The following is a 21,048-nucleotide window of genomic DNA, read 5'->3' on the forward strand; positions in this document are numbered from 1 at the left end:
TGAAGAAAAGGATCGATATAATAGTGATGCCACTAGAAACCATCCCATTTGATGTTAAAAGCATTCAGAGGCTCAGCATCCAGCAATCACCTAGTGCTATGTGTGAGGTTCAGTCCATTCATTCTGTCTCAAGTGATAATTGACCATCATTTTTGTGCAGGGACTGGGAGATAATTAAAGGCCAGTCTCCAGTCTAAGAATTCAGAGTTTACCAGGGGAGTGTAAATGTTAAGGCAGAGAGCAGTGTGGTAAAGGCAAACAGGGAAACATGCTCTGCCACAAAGGTAGAGCATGTTTCATTCTGCTGGGATGATCAATATGTCTTCACTGAATTGAAAAGATTTCATCTTTTCTACCAAAACTAACTAGGATTATTTATAAGAAGCATCTACTTGCAGGCCTCCCCTGGTGGCGCAGCAGTTGAGTGCTGGGCTGCGAGGCTGCCCGCAGCCTCTGCAGCACCGGTTCGATCCCCCGGCCTCCGGGGAGGGTCCCACATGGCGCGCAGACCTCTCCTGCAGCACCCACTGCTCCCCTCAGCAGTGTATTTCGTCACTCTACCTTTTCCATTCCCCTCTCTGGCTCTGGTGTATTCTCTCACCCTCCCGTGATTCTGACTGTGCCCAGTGCTTAAACAAACAAACAAATAAATAAATATATCTTAAAAAAAAAAAAAAAGAAGCATCTACTTGCAATTTGGTTTCTCAGGATAATATATAGCAGAATTGGCTCTGCTGAGTGATCACTCTAGATTTAAAGGAAATGGTGTGGTGAGAAGGAAGCAGCAACTAGTTGTGGACAGCCTATGGCCCTGAGGTCACTAATCCCAACCTCTGTCAACTAAATCTATTCTATTAGAAATGTAGAAATGCAGTAACTAAAGCAGTACCAGTTGGAAACCCCAGGGCTCCCAACTATGTTAAATGAAAATTGAAAGGAGATAAATTCTGAACTCCAGGAAGCTAATTGGGAGCCCTAGGCAGAAATCCTAAATGTGGTAATTGGTAGCTTGTCCTTTTCAGTGTCTAAGCAACCAGTGAGAGGATTACCTCAAGTGTGCTAATTGAGCGGCATTGTTAGAGGAAAAGGCAGTACACAGATTTGTGAATTAAAGTCTTTCATTCCCCAAACTCCAAAATAAAGGCTACCCCAAGAGGTTTTTTTTTTTTTAAAGATTAATTTATTTATGCATACAAGAACTGGGGTACAGGCCAGAAGTGGGGTGGGGGGTGCGAAGATACACCAGAGACAGAGTGGGAAACAGAAGAGGCAGAGAGACTGAAAATACACTGCAATCAAAAAGTGTTTTCACATTGAACCAGTATGGGATACACTTTCTTTGGACAACAAAATTATAAATAGCTTCACTATAAAGTAAAAATTCATTATTTTCTTTTCATAGCCGAAAATTGTCATTAAATTTAGGGAAAAAAATTAAAGATAAATTCTGCTAATTTAGTTTGTTTTCCCTTTGACTTACATGTCTTCAATAAAACCCTCCTCTTGAAAATGTTTACAAGTTTGGGAGCTATGTCCAATATGTCTGGGCAGATTAAACAAACTCTACTTAGAAATGTTAATATTTTATGAACACAAATAATTGTGCAGGAGTAAGGTTCTGAATACATGCCTCCCTAGATCATTTATTCTTAGCTGGTGATACTGAGTGGGATGGGAGTGGTGTAGTGGAATTGCTGGAATCCAGAAAGAAACAGAGAACGTGAGTAGCAGAGTCCCCAAAGCCCATTAGGGACTATAGATACTTTAACATTTTCACATCCCAAACATCTCATTTGATGTAGACTATTAACATCTCATCATCCTCATTCTATGGATGAAAAATAGCACTCTGAGTTTAATGACTTGGTTTTTAGCATACAGCTTGAAGAAGGCAAATTTGGGCCTGATTCCTAGACTCTATGATCTTTATTCTATACCACACTGGCTCTATATTAGAGTTGAAAGGATTTTTCCAGAAACATGATGGGTAGAGTTTAAAAGATTTTCCCTAAAACAGCATCAAGAGTGCCTTAGGGAAATAGACAGCTTGTTTTCTTTTTAAAGGAACTAGTATAATGAGTCTCCCTTTACCAATCACCCAACTTCAACACTTGTCCAAGGCCTAGGGAAGAATCCAGTAGGTTGAGGTGGAAAGGATCTGATTGTCCCAAGGGCATAGCAGAGTCCATAGAAGTGAGCCTACCTCAAGGGTCGAAAGGGGGTATTTCATCAGCTGACATAAAGAGAATGAACTGGAATTAATGGACAGATCATGATTTAAACCCAAACCTAGAAAAACTAGATATAATTTACTCACTCTATATCATGTTTAAATTTCAGGATCTTCTCATATACAAGAAATACTTTGAAGTAACTAAGTTTACCTACAATATCGTAGGGTGATGGACAAGAAGAGTGAGATTTATGACAAGTAAAAAGGGGAAAGGTTCTACCACACCACATTTAACTTCCCTGCTATCCAATAACATCCTTTGGTTGATGCTCTGACCAAATCCATTCTACTTGAAAAAGAAGATTCTATGCTTTACTTTAAAAATCTTCACTAGTAAAGTATGAAAAAGAAAGTATATATTAGAAAAATCTCAATATTAACTAAAGAAGTTATCATTTCATTAGTTATTATGCGTTAAAAGAAATTCATAAAATCTTCATTTCTTACCGATGTTTTCTTTCTTTGTTGTGTATCTGACTCTGAACTTCCAGATATGGTGCTGAAATAAAGTTAGAGTTTAGAATTCCTGATTTTTACTTCAGGCGTGTACACATGTCCATACACACAAACTCACCCCGGCATCAAATAGACCTTTACACTGTAACATCGAAGATAAATTTTGTAAAGCATTTCCTCCAAATGTCAATTTCTGGACATTTGTAAAGGAAATAAAAACTTTGGAATGTAAACTTTACTCAAAGAAGATAAAATAGACTTTAAAGGTTCTCTTGAGAATAAACAGTCTGAACAGTACAATCTGTTCTGAAAACCTGCTAAATCTCTTATTTCAACTAAAAAAAAAGTACAGGGAGGAAAGTATATCATCCTGTGAAACAGCAGACTTAAAGAATTCTCATTCTCTTTCTCTCTCTCTCTCCACTTCCAATAGTTTACATACATGCTGCTTTCTTTTTTGCATCTTCAAACATTTTAACCTTTTAGTTTCTGCCTTATTGTGATCTGCTTCATAGCAAGACTGTATTCTCATTGTCTCCAATTTCTTTCCTCATATTTTTTTGTTAAAGCCTCTTCATTAAGACTCTGGCAAATAGCACTCCACAGAATCTGTACTTTTAAATTCACCAGTAATCTCCACATTACTATGCAGTCGTTACTTGTTACAGCTCACCTTACTTGACAGCTTTTGAAATGTTGCATCACTCACTCCTTGAAATACTTTAACTCCCAGAATATCTTAAGGTTCCAGGTTTCCTTCCTGACCATCTGTTGTTCCTTATCAACTCCTTTGATGGTTCTTTCTCATTTCTCTGAAGTCTCAACTTGGTGTGCTCCAGGTGTCCAACCTCTGACTTCCTCTCTTCTCTATTCATATTCACTCCCTTTGTGATTTCATTCATCTTCATAACTTTAAATGTCTCTATGCTGATCACTCCCAAATACATATTTCCTGTCCAGACTTTTCTTTTGAATTCCAGATTCATTCAATTTTCAACATTTCTAAAACCTAACTTTTTATTTCTACTCCCAAATCTGCTCTACTTGCATCTCAGTTAATGATGGTATCATATTTTCAGTTTCCCTGACATCTCTTTTTGTCTCAGAGCCCATATCCAAGTCAACAGGAAATTCTTGATTCTACCAGCAAAATATATGCAGTACCTGATCACTTCTCACTACTTTCACTTTTAACACCCTGATTTCAAACTTTAAACTACCATCTGTTTTTGTCACAATTATTGCATGAATCTCTTAAATGACATGATATGCTTCCACCTTTGGCCCCTCCATTCTATTTTCATCACAGAAAAAATAATCTCACCACTCTGCTCAAAATACTCCAACAATACATCTTATTTCACTCAAAATGAAAACCAAAGCCTACACAAGAGACAATGTACTACAGATGGCTCTTCTCACCCTTTCATCCACAGTAGGACTCCATCCCACTCCCTTCTTAACCTCCTCACACAACTAACTCCTATATCTCCCTAAATACATCTGTTATAATATTCTTCTTCCCCATCCTTCCCTTCAGAGTCACACTGGTCTCCTCACTGTTCAACCATCTCATGTAGATGCCCATATCAAGTTTATCTGCCAGGAACATTAATTCTATACCTGTCTACCCACTCTTTCCCATTCCCTTTATATCTTTGCTCAACTACCACTTTCTCAGTGAGACTTACCATATATACTGCATTTAAAACTGAATCCTGGGCCTCCCTGGTGGCACAACACGTTGAGACACAACCTATTAAGCTATCTGCAGCCACTGCAGCAAGAGTTCGATCCCTGGCCAGAGAACTACCCACATGGTGCAGCAGACCTCTCCTGACTCACCCTCTGCTCCCTTTAGCAGTGTATTTCAGTCAAACTGTCCTGTTCCCCACTCTGTCCCTGGTGAATCCTCTCACCCCCCCCCCACTTCTGGCCTGTACCCCAATTCTTGTATGCATAAATAAATTTTTTTAAATGATTTATTTATTTATTTATTTATTTATTTATTTATACAAGAACCAGGGTACAGGCCAGATGTGCAGGAGGGTGAGAGGAGTCACCAGAGACAGAGTGGGGAACAGAACAGGCAAACTGACGAAATACACTGCTGAGGGGAGCAGCGGGCACAACAGAAGAGGTCTGCGTGCCATGTGGGTTTCTCCCCTGGCTGGCCGGGATTGAACCCACGTTGCAGAGGCTGCGGACAGCTTCACGGTGCGGCGCTCAACCACCTGCACCACTAGGGAGGCCCCCATAAATAAATCTTTAAAAAAATAAATAAAACTGAATCCTCCACTCCGAAATTTGTCCTAACACCTCACTTAATTTTTTCTGCAGTACTAACCATATTCCAACATACTATATAATTTTCTTGCTGATTATATATTTATTGTGGCTCCTTTTGACAGGAAATAAAGATTCCTTGATGATAGAACATTTTCTCTGTTATTTTATTACTCTGCCATTACTTAGTATCTTGAATAGGGCTGGGATGGCTGATAAATACTTGTTAAATAAATGAATGCATAAATGGATGATGATAAACCTCAAATCGTAAAAAGACCCTTTCAACTGTTGCCAACCAGTAAGTCTTACTTTATAATTCACAGGTACTTTATTGTTTTCCATCCCACTGTTTCCTTTGCAAATGCATTATTTTATCTCCTTATTTCTCTGCATGTCTCTCACTTTTCAAAAAATTCCAATCCATTTTAAAATGTTCAAAAGTAATCAGTGACTACTGAACACAATTAATTAAATTCCCACTCAGTGGAAGGACACAGTGGGGTTCCCAGAGATTTAATTGCTTTTCTCTCATCACACCTAAATCAGCTAAGATCAGTATAGGTATGCTCCACTTTTTGAAAGTTCAAGATTTACCACTTTTTTTTTTTCACTAGAGGCCTATATTAGCACCTGTTTTGCTAACTGAAAGAATTCCCAAGAGCATTGTTGCGTTTACAACAAAAGTGAATAGCAAAAAACACTTCATGAAAGCTGTTGGTTTGTGGCAACCATTAAGAGGTAGAACAGACTGTGAGGAGGGAGAACTGCTCCATCAAGCTCCTTCCCAGGAGTTACCCTCAGCATCTCAACATCAAAACCACCATAACTTTGAACTGTGTCTGGGAGTATCTGTGTTTTATCTCAATTTATTTTATGCATGCATCTGTTAGCAAAATGCCCTCAGGTATCAGAAAAACCTAAGGGAGCTCATAAATGTGTTGTTTTAGTATAAAACTGCAGGTAATTGAAACCCAATACAATAGCAAATGATCGAAAGTGAAGTCCTCCAGGCACTGATTGTGAATCATTTTTGCTATTACTTACAGGGTGACAGTGACTGCAGGAAAGTATGACTCTAATTTTGAAAGAGCACCTAGGGCAGATTGGCAGGTTATTTTGAGTGCATACACAGATTTATATGATGGGAAAATGCTAGAAGCTAAGCAGTCAAGTATTCCATCATATTTCAGGCTTTCCACATCGACTAAGTCAGTCATAGCAGTAAACCTTAGCCTTCAATATTGAGGCAGATATGAAGGTGTACAAGGCATAGAAGAAGTATAGACATTCATGAGTCTTCTACCCTGATGAATTCAGATGACAATGAAATAATAGATGACCCTTTTCCTCTCTCTCCTACACTCCAGGCTCCAGTACCTCCCAGCACCCCATCTTTCGACACCTGCTCCTAACACTATCATCATCTCTGCCTCTCAGCCTTCCCATGTGCGCTTACTGTCTTCCTGATTCTGGTAAGTGAATACACTGTATATACATTACTTCTGCTTTATATAGGCTGGGTCTTGTATCATTCCTTTTTTTACCATATGTCAGTATTATTTTAGGTTTTATGTGTCATTTGCTATGATTTGGTATGATTATAGAAATCTGGGAAAGCCAAAAAATTTTTCCATTAAATTAATGGTAATGTCCTCTTTACACCATTTTGGTTTAGGAATGATTTCGTGAGAATTCTCTACTATCAGATAGTGGGAGGAAACCTTAATTTTGGTGCTTCCTACTTGACAGTAGTTCTTTACCATGAGATGAATAACAACATTTCAAATGTCACAGTTGCTGAACAAAACAACAAATAGTTTTGAAAGACCTTCTAAGCTAGACCCTCTTACCTTTAACTAATTGTATCTTCTGTCAGCACATCTCATAAAACTGAGTCACCAAACTGTCCTACTCAGTAGTTCCAGAGCCTGCGTTTATCCTTTTCTTGGGTGTCTTCTCTGACCAGAATACTCATATTCTTTTCTCTACTTCTCAAAGTTTTACCCATTCTTTATACTCTAACTCAAATGATGCCTCCTCCTGTTGCCTCTTTGATCCTACCAGTGAGAAGTATTTTTTGCTTCTGCGTGCATGAGCAGTTTTTAGACACCTGTCTCTTATACCTATGCTTTTGCATTTCTCAGTGGCACCCTCGGAGAGGACAAGAACTATGCCTTGGCTGCCTTTTTTTTTTTTAATTTTACCAACAGCATGCCAAACAAGAAGTTAATATTCAGTCACTGAATGAAGCTAAACAAAACAAAGCATTATGAGTATAATGTCCTTATGTACATATTCAGATGTGCCACATATACACAAGAGAAAATACTATTTGAAACCATCTTCTTTTAATTATGCCTGAAACAAAACTGATTTAAAATTGAGGGAGCTTTGGCTGCCTGACAATAATATTTAAAGGTCATGAGTCATGGCCTCAGAGTAACCATAGTAACTCTGCATACACAGTACAAGTCATGTTGTACCATAATTAAGGGGGGATGGCTTTAGAAAGTCTATTAGACTAGGAAGAAATTTTAAAATTAACAAATGTATTTATGAAGTTTGTTTTCATCGTAGTGTTTTCCTACTTCAGGGTTCCTGAGGAAACTAGAAAAATTCTTATAATTTCTATTAGCAAAAAAGTAGTACTATAACATATTAGCCTTACAGTAGCTTTTTTCCTAGTGCTTGGCAAGAACCTAAACACTTTCTTATTAAGTGAATTATCTTCCTCCATCCTCAAAACTTTTTACCCCAAGTTATTTATGTTGATTTGACATAGTGTTTAATCACCAGTTAGTTCTTGTGAATAAATGATTTTAATGTAATTGGTTGAGAAGTACAATTTTAAGCACCCACTTCTTATAGGAGGATTTCCTGGGAAATGCTCTTTTTATTCCTTAGGTTAATTGCATCCAGGACCTTCCCCTCCCTTGCTTAGATAACACAACATCAAGTTCCCATTTAGTTTATATAAACTATGGAAACAGTCTGTCTCAAGGGCATGAGAAGAGATGACAGGAGGGAAGAATAAAAGGGCAAAAAGACACACGGAAGCAGTTTGTTCCTTTTCAGAGATCAAGGAGCTGCACTGAGCCTACCTAAAGGTTACCTGACATAGCATGGTACGCCACTAACTCCTCTCTCAAGCCCTGCTCTCTACTTGCACAGAACACCCCACTCCATACTCCAGGAGAACAAAAACACAGTGATGATTAACAGTAAGAGCAAAGTCCTGCTTTCCATGGGGCTTCATTGCTGCTTGTACACTGGGTTATTCATTTCAAAGTCATTAATCATAGGGCATTTTTCCTCCATCCAGTCACATTATGTTTAGCTCTCCATCATCAGTGAGCACACTGACTTATTATCTGTTTAGGTAGTGTGTTCAGGAGAATTAAAAGAAAATGTTTGCTAAATTTCATTTTCTTTGACAAGGAAAAGTTCCTCCCTTCCAAATCTTAAAATGGTCATGTACTCTCTTGCCCTTAGAAACTACATGACATAAAATTTGGGACACTTGTGAATTTCCTACGTCATCCATGGACCACAGACAAAGGTGTGGTCAACTCTCATTCAAGGTTTAACAAATACTCTAATTGGAAGGCAGTTCTACATTTGAGAAGGAAATGAATATTGTGCAAAAATACATATTTCTAGTGATTAACTGTAGATCAGTGATAGAGGTAAACTGTACTTCCACATCTGTAGCCAGAATTGGCTTGGCTTTTTAAATCTGGGGTGAGTTGGAATGACGTAGCTTCTTTTATGCTTACCTCCTGACAAAGGAGCTATGACAATGAACTTTCATTATAGTGATTCTGGAAAAATGAGGGCTCAGCTCATTCCCACACCAATAAAATGACTGGGGTGAGTGTGATTTTGAGAAGAATGAGTGAGGGACATTTTATTTATTCAGCAAACATCTGTTGACCATCCACTATGTGTCAGGCCCTACTCTATGACCTGAGTAGACAGTGGGATTGAAAGAAAAGAGGCCATTCCCCAGAAAAGGATTAAAAAACCTGATATTTTTCTCCAGACTTTCCAGAAATGTTTTCTTTGAAGTGCTGAGCAAAGACTACTTTATCCAGACATTCCCATGAATTATTTTGGGACAAGAGGAATTGGGAACTTACCTGCTTCTCTTTGGGGTTTCAGTCTCTGGGACCACAGACTTCTTGCTATAACACTTTCCCATCTCAAGCCAGGCCAGCTAGGTTCCCTGGTCCATAGGACAGACTTCAACTCTCCCCATTCCTCAGAGTTTTAGAATCCCTGCTACTGCACTGCTGTTCCTGTTGCTAGGCAACTACAATGTCTGTAGAAAGGGCAGTTAACTTCCCAAAGAAAAAAAATAATCTCAATTACAAAGCCATATAACCCATTAAAACATCTCACAGATCAGATCCAGGCATGAGAACAGATGAAGTAACATAGCATGTTCATCATTTCTGGAAAACTTATTCAATGTGAACCAGAAGCTGTGGTTTTATGTTCAATCCATGGTGTGTTTATGTCCACAACCAGTGCTAGGGAAACAGTCACACTGCTTGTCTGAGAGAGGTGCGCACACAGAAGTGGATTAGTCTTACAGGCTAAGCAGTGGTTTAGTATCATCCCATTATCATGACCTACTTTCTCTGCTCACAAACAGAAGACCCCACCTGGCCACATCCTAACTTAAGACTGCTTTTCTGGCATAGGACTGCAGAGGTGCTAACATGTTAGTATCCTTCTCATCATTTCGAATCATCTATAGCTGTTGTTCCTCCTTACCTCTTGCTTGTGTAAAGTTCTCAGTCACCTTTTCCCAAGCCAGTTGCTACATTTCTTCCTGGATTCATTCCTGATCCCAGTCAGTCTGTATTTACTCTACGTCCAACGCTGGCAAGATGTACATAAAGGAGCTGTGCAGTAAAGATCAGAATCGCTCCTGGATTTTGATCCCCTATGTCTTAGGCTCACCCAAATAAAGCTTGTACCAAAATAAATTAGATTGGTATGACCGCAATTTTTCGTTTCTAAGCACAGAACTTGTTTCTAGGGATGGAGCATTTAGATCAAATAACTGCAATAGTGGTGGGAGTAGTTGGAACTGATCAATTAAAGAGTGTAATTAGCATTTACTTCTGCAGAGAGTTTTAAGTCATGCGACCCTTTGGTAAAACGTTATAAATAATGAATTTTGAGCAGTTGTTTTGGGTGAAAAAAAATCATTAAGTGTAGAAAGACAAAGATTGGATTATTGTTAATTGCATACATTTAGTTAGCAGCCTTTGTAGAATTTAGAAAACCAGTTCCCCTCTTTCTGTTGTAGTTTTCTTATTTAAAGAACTTACTTGAGCTGTTTCTGTCATCACTTACAACTCTAATATTCTGTTCTGTTTCTTGAGCCCAAGTTATTAAAAACCCACCAAGCAGATGATACTTCAATGCATTTTAGAGGAATGTGCAAATATTCATCATGTAGTTGGTAAAAGCAATTTCTGAAAAGAAGCTCATCTCAATAATGGCTGGTGAAAGACAGTGTAGACACTAATTATTTATAATGGTTATTAATCTTATCTTATATCTCACTGATGAAGAAAAGCAAGGCTGGGAGAGATGACTAGTACAAAAATAGACTTTTAAAAAGTCCTTGAAAAACTGTGACTTTTCAACTGTTACTGCTATGAGGGTTTATTGAAGAAACATTGATCTACAGAATTCTTGACTGAAAAATAATTAATAATATTCTTTTATTATTATGTTAAGGGAAAGTACTTATGAATAAAATCATTGAAATGGTTTTATTTTAAAAGTTGAACTGAATTTTAAGAAAAAATAATTTTTCCTCTAAGTCTAAAGGGAAAAAAGTATGTTGTAGAATATGTATTAACTTTCTAGAAATATACATTAATCCTTGACACTTTCACCATTAACAACAACATTTTAAACTAAAAAAAATACTGTAAACTCCCTAGGACTCTTGTAGATTAATAAATACAATTTGAAAATCTGTTAACACTTTATCGTTTCTTTAAAGCAGAAACCACATACATGCATATAACAAGTAAGAGTCTTGATGGGTATGAAGTCATGCTAATAGTTATCGGTATACCTTTTCAAACTTATGATGCATACATGCATACATGTGTCAGTAAGAGTGGGAAGCAGCGTAGAAGAAATACAGCAATGAAAAAAGAGCAAAACAGAAAGAGATGAAAGAAAGCCACATGAGGAGTCTTGAGAGTCTCTGCTTTGAAAATAGCCCTTGACCTTACTCTGTCCACTCATTTTCATGTATTTATTCACTTATTCGCCAAATATATTTGTGGAAAGTCCATGTGTACTTGGCATGGTGTTGGGTATGAATGAAATTGATACTGTCCTTGTTCCCATTCTGGTAGCTGTGAATGTTCTATTGGAAAAAGAATAAATGAAGAAGGTTTTAGATTTTCATAAAGAGTTCATCTAAGCTAACAGGTGCAGAGTATTAAAAAAGTATGCGTCAGCTGAAGAAAACTGAAGTACTGCATAGGAGTTGCTCCTGCAGGGGAACAATCATACTGAGTCAAATGACTCCTTTTCACAGTATGGACTAAGGGAAATTCACTGACTTCATTGTGATGGACACAAGGTCATGTGTCAGGGTCTGGGTGTCTTGGGTATGCTGTAGATTAGGATAAAAGGGAGGGTGAAAATGAGAGAGAAACCAACGTAACATAAAACAAACAAATACAGAACAGTCTGTGAACCACAACAACCAAAACATCTTTGAACTGACTGCCAAGGTTTCCCTTCTCGCTCAAGAATTATTTAACTCTCTTCTCATTGTTTTTTTGTGAGCTCTTTCCCGTGTTGCTGATTGCTTGACACAGTGGGTCTAATTATCTCTAGGCTTCCAGCTTGTTTCAGTGAAGAGGGATATTTATCTATGTAAGCAGAGAGACTTGAGACTTGCCTATCCCTTTCCTCAAGAAGCAGAAGGATAAAATTGAAAGCTTTTAGTTGATGAACAGGAATGTAAACTTTTTATTTATGGTTTTTTCTTTGAGGTAGGAGGTAAGCACTGCTTCTCCTTCTTTATAAGTTAGTCTTGTTGTGAGCATTTGTCATTTGGAGATCCTGAATTGTCACTGATTCCCCTGTGGGTATTCCCCTCTCTCCTTGGTCTTCCTATTCAGTTTTTGAGGGACAATAAATAAATAAACAACCCACAAGGTTGCTGTTGACCTTTGCTATTCACCAAATGAATTCTGGGACTTTGAAATTCAAACAAGTGATATAAGAATGAAAGAAATGGCTAAACTTTTAGTCATCCATTTGTTTATGTATTTATCCCATAAATATTTATTGAGTTCCTGCTCTGTGTCAGGCACTTTTCTAGATGCTGATAATACAATAGTAAGGCAGATAATGCTGTTACAAATTTCATACTTTCATTGGTAGAAGTGATCAGAGAAGACAAATTAAGACAGGAACTACTGTTGAAGGGAATAAAACGAGGAGCAGAAGATAATATAGAACTGAGACATGAAGGATGAGGGTCACTTGCAGGGAGGGGTGGTCTAGCCAGTGATTTAAGCCCATCATCATAGAGACATACTAAGTAGCAGCATGAAGAGACAGACAAATCTCTCTTGACTTCATGTCTTTTTGTTCTTCCCTTCACAGAAAAATTCTTCAAAAGGGTTGCTTATTTTTCTACTCACTCTTCAGTCTTCTCCAAACATTCATAGACTCCACTGAAATGACTTTTATCATAGGTCACCATCGACCTCCACTTTGTTACCACCCCTGAAATAGTTGCATCCTGATTTGAATTTTCCTATTTGAGTCTAGTTTCTTAGGCTCTGGTATAGCCTTGTTTTCTGCCCATTCTTAACTCTGTCTGCAGCTTCTGTTGACTCCATGAGTGCCAATATATTGCCAATTTTCTTTGTCTTTCCTTAACCTTAATTGGTTGCTATTGTTTCCAAGTAATAAAAGTTCATGCCTTTTATTTTTTCATATATCATCATTGATTTTTACCCAAGAAACTCAATTCTTCAATTTATAGAATAGTCATTCATTCTTTTGCTTACACTCATTGCTTTCTTTAATGTTACTGCTATCTTAGTCAGCACATATTTGTGTTTCTTCTAAGATTGATTTACTGTTCTTTTATAGTCTTCCCATCTTGAGAGTAAATCATGCAGTCATTTAAAAACATTTATTATTGATGTATGTTTCACAATAAAAGATATTGTAGATAGGCATAGTTCAAAACAATCATGGTTCCAACATGTATTGGCAAGATTGTGATACTTACCCAAAAAATTCTCTTTTAGGTTGTTTCTGCTATTACTATCTTTTTAAATATTCTTCAGATCATCTCTAGTAGATGATTTAGCCTCTGTAGGATCTATGCCTTTAATGTCTTTAATTGTATAGCCATTAAAGTTTCTTAGTGGATGAACATATTTTGATGGGTGTTGTACTATGCAGGATACTTTAAGGTACAAGTAACAAAAGAGGCTACTTATATTAGTTAACTCATAAAGGAATTTGCTGACACGTGACTAGAAGGTTCAGAGACTAAAGATTCTTCATGGTTAATCAGTGATGTTATCAGCACACAGAGTATCTTTCTAGCTTGCTATTCTTCAGTCTATAGTGTTGGCTTCTTCTGAAGGCTTGCTTTCTTGTGGGCGTAGAATGGCTGCCAGTAGTAACTGGGATTGCAGGTGATTTTTTTCATGGCCAGACATAGAAAAAGAGGGCTGGTTGCCTGCCATAACTTTGGAACAAGTTGTATGTTTTGTTGGATTAGGTGGATCACTATGGCTAGGGAAATATTGATTGACTTAAAATCTGCTATACATTCCCAGCCCCAAACCAACCAGAATGTCAATGGGGGAGAATTCATCAGAACTCCCCTCAGAACTAAGGGTGAGGTCAATTCCATTCACATTATTTGGTTATTACATATGGGGAAGGATGAAATATATTTGGGAGGTTTTAACATTATCCAAAGCCGACATGCATATAATCTACATATAATTCACATGTGCTTACTAATAAAGAGTGTTGTCATAAACAAGTGTTTTATATAAATTTTCATATTATGTAGACTAGGAAAATAGTCAACAAAATTAATCCCAAAGGGTGATGAATCTTTATGTACCTTCATAAAACCAGCAACAAGTAAAACAACTTGATCCAGTTCAAATATTCAATGAAACCTTCCTGCATATTTCAATGTAGTTTATTTCATTCCTGTATTTTTTTCAACAATTCATTGAATTCATTTGCTTGAATACTTACTCTGTGCCAGGCACTATGCTAAATTTTGAGGCTTTGAGTGTATGTGTGTGTGTGTGTGTGTGTGTGTGTGTGTGTTGCTTGCATGAAAGGACAAGGAATTAGAGAGGTGTCTGTAGCCCTTCCTGAAGTTCATTATACATGGCAGGAGAGGCTGGAAGATTCACCGTGGGTTAAAAGACAAGGGAGAAAGGAATGTGCTATAAGGTACACAGACTTGTCTATGAAAGGAGCTAATACCATGCCACCAAGTAGCATAAAACAATTCTCAGTTCCAAGTACCAAAGTCTGAACACGACTGACAAGTCACATCTTTAACCCGTAGGTCATATCATCGTTATCCATCACCAAGAAGACAACATTTTGGTACTTAATGTGAATGTGAGTTGAAAATAAATAAGCAGTAAAGACAATCAGCACCATCTGTACTTATTCAATGCAGGGAACACTTTGCCATTCTAGAAGTATTAATCACCATGAGCTATCAGTGTGGTGGAGAAATAATTCCTCTTAGAATCTGCCCATTTCAGCACAGGAAAATATTTGCCTCATAGACAACATATGAAAATTATCCAAAGATCAGTTAATTTTAAACAATTAAAAAACATTGAGAAATGTATTTTTAATTTTAGGAAAGAAATGAGTTAGTAACTGCAATATAAGCAAATGGAAAAAAAAGATCTTGAAGAGATTTAATGTGACACAGGTCAGACAAGAAAAAGTTTTGCTTTGTTTTGTTTTATTTATTTATTTTTAAACAGTCTGTTTATTCAAGCAAATTAGAATACAGTATTTTAAAATCTGGTCTTACCCTAGTATAGAGCTGTCTACTTTTTTCAGTTTTACTGAGAAACAACTGACAAATAAAAGTATAACATATTTAACGTGTACTTGATATGTATCTTTTTTAATTTAAATTTTATTTTTATATTCCCCATACAATTACAACCCCCCTATTTTGACCCCAATCCTTCCTTTCCCCGCCCCCACCGCCCCCTCATAGAGTGTGTCTGGTTCATAGTTGTTGATTTTGATATTTTCTTTCTATAGTTATTCTATGCTTTGTTTTGTTTTAAATAGACCAGCTCTAAAAGGCAAACTTTTTTTTCGTGTTCTTAGTCTTAATTAGGACCATCCAACTATATCACACAGGGAAAATATGCACTCTATCTGACACAGCTCAACCAGTGAATCATTGCTTATCCTTGTAAGATGTCAATTATCATCTCATTATTTTATGAGGTTTGTGAGAAACCTGCTGAATCTAGAGGAAATTTAGCAAAAATGTCCTAGAAGCCAGCACAATAGAGCTACCTACCCATTTCAGTATATTACACATGTTATTTCCATTTACAAAGGATTATCTTAGCCACCCTGATTCACATTAGCAAAATAAGTTACATGAAAGTAACCCCAAAGATTGGATAGGAATTAAAAGTAAAGGAATGAAAATATTTCAAGAGAATGAAAAATATTAAGTACCTTAACAAACATCACTTGATTTTTAACAACAAATTAACATACTACTATTTGTTTTCTTCTAAGTATTCTGATAAAAACACAATAGTTTCTAAATTGATTTCTATATTTCAGTTAGTAAATAAATTTTGATACTACAATTATAAAGATTACAAATAAACAATTATAGACAAAGATGCATTGCTATGCCTCTTGCAGAAGCATATTGTTTACAAGAGAAAAATGATATATACATTATTATAAGTATTACTATTTGCAGTTTATCAAATGGCTGTGCTCAGCCTTCCAGGAACCATCTTTCAATCTGTGCTTCTGGAAAAAGACAGTAAATATTTAACAATAAATGTCTTCCTTGCAATAGGAAATGCTTTGACAATAATAAGACAGTTTTGTCAAGAGAAAACTATTCTCTATGTAGCAGACATCAGTTGTTCCTTTAATCAAGACACAGTTCAATAGGAGGGAGGCTTTCTGAAGTTATTCCAAGAACAAATGTATCCTCATGATAGAATGGTTCCCAAAATAAGCTGTCATGTTTGGTTTCTCTCTGTGGGTATATTGAATTTCCTGAATGATACCACTGTCATTTCACACATGGCAGATGCAAAAGATCAGTAACCAAACAAAACTCCTGCCAGCAGAGGTTCTTTCTCACTACCACTAAGGGAAATGCTTTTATTTATCCCTTGAATTACCAAATGACATTTTTTTAAGTATAAATCTTACTTTGAGGTTTCATGGACTATGAAAATCCAATAGTTTATAAAAAAAAAAGAAGCAAAAATCAGATTGTATTAATCGAAGTTTGGAGACAAAAAGATTAGAGTTACAAATCACATGATGACCTAGGTTATTCTAGGTTGAAAATTTTTCCTGAAAGTAAGTTATTTTTCAGGTTAATTTACAACTTCATAAATGACATTTTAAAGACTGCCTAAAGTTTTGTATATCCTTGAAACTTGGAAACCTTAAACATATAGTCATAGAGATTATTGTGATAGATTTGTGTGTGTGTGTGTGTGTTTTAAATCAGTCTTTAAATTGGAATGTTAGTCTATTTGCATACCACTTAATTATTGAACATTTGTGTTTATAAATATTTTACTATTTGTATTCCACTTCTCTCATTCTTTTTTAATTGAAGCAACGTTGGTTGATGAGTTATACAAGCTTCACAATACAACATTGTATTACCAATAAAGTCTAGGTTCCATCAACCTGGACCCAATTTTCTACTTGCCACCTCCTTTCCCTCCAGTAACCACCACCAATCTGTTCTCTAAATCTGAGGGTTTGTTTAACTTTGTTTAATTTGTTCCCTTTCTTTGTTTCTTTATCTTCCACATATTAATAAAGTCATGGTATCTGTCTTTCTCCATTTAACTTATTTCACTAGTTCTAATACCCTCTGGTTCATCTATGTTGCAAATGGCAATATTTCATCATTTGTTTTTTTTTTTTAAAGAAAGTGTTTATTTTTTTTTAAGATTTATTTTTGTTTATTTATACAAACACTGGGTACAGTCAGAAGCGTGGGAGGGTGAGAGAATTCACCAGAGCCAGAGCGGGGAGCAGAGCAGGCAGAAGGACCGAAGTACACTGCTGAGGGGAGCAGCGGGCGGCAGGAGAGGTCTGGTGCCATGTGGGACCCTCACCCGGGGGCCGGGGATTGAACTGGAGCTAAAGAGGCTGCGGGCAGCTTCACAACCCAGGGCTCAACCGCTGCGCCACCGGGGAGGCCCCTCATCATTTGTTTTAATAGATGAGTAGCATTCCATTGTATATATATCTTCTTTAGCCACTCATCCATGGGTACCTAGGTAGTTTCCATATCTTGGCTATTATAAATAGTGCTGTAATGAACATAAGGACACATAAATCTTTTTGAATTATTGTTTTCATATTACATGGCTAAATACCCAGAAGCTGAATCAAGTGGTATTTCTAGTCTTAATTTTTTAAGGAATCACCATATTGTTTTTCATAGTGACTTACCAGTTTACATCCTCTCCAGTCATGTATATGGGTTCCCTTTTCTCTACATCCTCACCAACATTTGTTGTTTATTGTCTTTTTTTGGTAATGTCCATTCTGACACATTCTGAGGTGATATCTCATTGTAGTTTTGACTTATATTTCCCCGATGATTAGTGATGTTGAGCTTCTTTTCATGTGTTCGCTCCTGTACATTGTCTTTGGTGAAAAATCTGTTGAAATCATCGGCCTATTTTTTAATTGAGTTGCTTGTTATTTTTATTACTGAATAGTAGGAGTTCTTCATATATTTTGAATTATTAACCTTTTGTTAAATGTATGGTTTTCAGTTATCTTCTCCTATTCAGTAGGATGTCTTTTTGTTTTGGATATGGTTTCTTTCACTATGTAGAAGCTATTTCGTTTAAGTTAAACTATTTAGTTAAATAAATAAACTAAAATAAATAGTTAAACTAAGTAGTTTAACTAAAATATTTTAAGCTATTTAGTAGTAGTCAAGTCCCTGAGGACATCTCTAAAGCCTATGAATGTCAAGGAGCTTCTTCAATGCATTTTATGTCTTCAGAGCTTACATCCAAGTCTTTAATCTATTTTTTAAAGATTTATTTATTTATGCATACAAGAGCTGGGGTGTAGGCTAGAGGTGCAGGGGGTAATGGGATCCACCAGAGACGGAGTTGGGAGCAGAACAGGTGGACCGACTGAAATACACTGCTGAAGGGAGCAGTGGGCAAGACAGGATAGGTCTGCTGTGCCGTGTGTGTCACCTCCCTGGCCGGTGATCAAACTCCAGCTGCAGTAGCTGCAGAGCACTTCCCAGTACTGATGTTCAACCACCTGTGCCACCCGGGAGGCCCCTCTTTAATCTATTTTGAGTTTATTCTTTTGTTTGGTGAAAGATAGTGGTCCAGTTCATTCTTTTGTGTGTGGCTGTCCAGTTTTTTTTTAACACCACTTGCTGAACTGAAGAGAATTTCCTTTCTCCACGGTATGCTTTAGCTCCTTTCTTATAAATTAGTTGTCCACATGGATTGGAAGAATTAATTTTTATTAAAATTACAGCTTTACCTAAAGTTTTATACAGATGCAGTATTTATCAAGATCCCAATGGCATTCTTCACAAACATAGAGACAAAAAAAAATCCTAATGTGTAACTGCAATAGAACCCATGTAGCCAAAGAAATCCTGAAAAAAGAACAAAAATATAAGTATCATGTTCCCTGACCTCAAACTATAGTACAAAGTCTGTAGTAATCAAAATAGCATGGTTTTAGAATAAAAACAGCAACACAAATCATTGGAACAGAAAAAGAGCTCAGAAATAAATCCAAATGTCTTATATGGGTAACTAATTTATGACAAAGCCGAGAACATACACTAGAGAAAGGAAAGCGATTTAATTTTATTAGTAGAAATGTAAAGTTTTGGTGGCAGGGAAGTGTTTAGAGTCTTTTAATTATTTGTCATTTTCAAAACACTATGTTCATTACTTTAAGATAATATTGAGTGTTTAAATGATAGAAATTTTATTAGTGGTAAAATTCTTGCCTTACTGATTCATTTGAAGATTCAAATGTTCTTTCAGTCCCATTGAGTATTAGTGTACTTGGAAAATAAGTACTTTATAGCAATTTGTGACATACCTTTTGAAAGTGTGAAGTTAAAAATCTATTCTGGAAAAAGTATTGCTTTCTGGTTCTTTGTATAGAAAAGCATAAAACATTAATCAGATTGTATAATTTTATATTATCCCCTGAAACTAGTATAAATGGAGCATCAGTTACTGTTCATGGCATACAAAACTGATGATTCAGCATAGATATCATAGCCTCTGTGTTTGGTCAACTGAGTCATATTGCTTCTCTTTGGAATATGGAATTTACACACATGAAGCAATAAAAATCACAAATGTAGTGTGTAGAACAATATAATTCATAATTTTATCTCAGTGGATTTCAAAACAACCTAGTGATATTGTTACTGAAGACAAAACAGAGTTTGAAAGCGATTTAATGACTTGCTCACAAAAGAATAACTGGAGTGGAATCCAGGTGTTCTGATTACAAACTATGTCTCCATTCTCCATCTTATAGCATGGCCTATCTAGTCATTCTGAGTGCCACTATATAGAAAAGTAGAGATGAAATCCTGGGTTGTCCCTTCTTAGCTATTAATCACTTTTCAGGGAATTTCTGGAAACCATTTCTTTCATCACCTTGAATTATCATCTTGCTATTTAAGAGCTCTGTGAAAGAACAGGAGTTACTACAAGTCAATCAGTTCTCGTCTTACTGAGATGTATGTTCCATTGAATTTTCCGTTGACAGCAGTCTTTGCCCTTTTAAATGTGGTTTTTCTCTGGAAGTAGAATAATCTCTAAATTTGTCCATGGGAGGTATCACAATTTTATTTCTTTTTAATTGCCAATGCCAGGGACTCTCTTAACTTCTAAAATACTGAGCTTGGAGCTCTTAACTAGTCAAAATAAGATAAAAATAAAAGTTGGTGATAGGAACAAATAGGAACAAATCTGACTTTGGGCAGAAGAGGAAACAACTGCTCCTGTTTTATCTAAGATAGTATGTGTAGTAGTCTTTCATGGTAAAATTTAGGGTAGTCAGGTGATGTGTTTCCCTTTCTCCATTTATCTCTCCTTCTGGGTTCTTCCCTACATCCAATTCAGTCTACCTCTTACACTCACCTGTCAAATTCCTGTGCTCTCACCTTCATTTGTGTGAGAATAAAATACTTGGTAGGTAAAAACTTAAACCTGTTTTGTTCACCTCTGAATGTATTATTTTGTGAAAAACATGGTTCTTTATATTTAGTGAATATATTACTAAAATCCCAATAAAGTCATAATGGACTTTTAAATCAGTAGGAAAATAAATTTACTGTCCCCTTTCTGAAAATAATCTCTTGAGGTAGAACTTAACAGGGCAGTGACAGAGGCCAAGGAGCTAAGGAGGTGGAAGCAATGTGGGAAGGGAAGAGAGTCTTTTTCTTTTCCCTCTAAATTATAATTCCTCTATCCCTGCCCTTGCTTCATAAGCAGAGGACCAAACGAGATATTCAGAGATGAATCCCTGTATTAATAAGTCCCCTTAAGTTTTTAAAAACTTTCAGCCACATAAACACAGGATAAGTATTGATATTCTTAGGGGAGGGAAGAGAGGTGCACTCAGACCTCTGGAGGCAGGATGGGTGTGTCTTTATACAATACCCATCTCTTCTCAAAAAACAGTTCTCAAGAGAATTACCCATTTTAGGAACAAAAAGTAAGATATTTATCTCTTTTAATCTTTCA

General features: G+C 36.5%; 1 protein-coding gene across 10 annotated transcripts in view; it reads right to left on the minus strand.

Moving 5' to 3' along the window:
- CCDC192 (coiled-coil domain containing 192) overlaps positions 1–9,271 on the minus strand; it is a 247,052-nt gene extending 237,781 nt beyond the window's left edge. For 9 of the 10 annotated variants that reach the window (XM_054694460.1, XM_054694457.1, XM_054694455.1 and 6 more), the window contains exons 1-2: positions 9,118–9,271; positions 2,681–2,732 (exon numbers count right to left, since the gene is read on the minus strand). In XM_054694460.1, the coding sequence (XP_054550435.1) occupies positions 2,681–2,732; positions 9,118–9,179 (114 nt within the window). In that variant the 5' untranslated portion in view covers positions 9,180–9,271. The remainder of the gene's footprint in view (positions 1–2,680; positions 2,733–9,117) is intronic. The other variant, XM_054694458.1, reaches the window with a different exon arrangement.
- Between the last annotated feature and the right edge of the window lie 11,777 nt (positions 9,272–21,048).

This window comes from Talpa occidentalis, unplaced genomic scaffold (assembly GCF_014898055.3).
Source record: "Talpa occidentalis isolate TD23 unplaced genomic scaffold, MPIMG_talOcc4v2.1 talOcc4.13, whole genome shotgun sequence".
Taxonomy (NCBI): domain Eukaryota; kingdom Metazoa; phylum Chordata; class Mammalia; order Eulipotyphla; family Talpidae; genus Talpa; species Talpa occidentalis.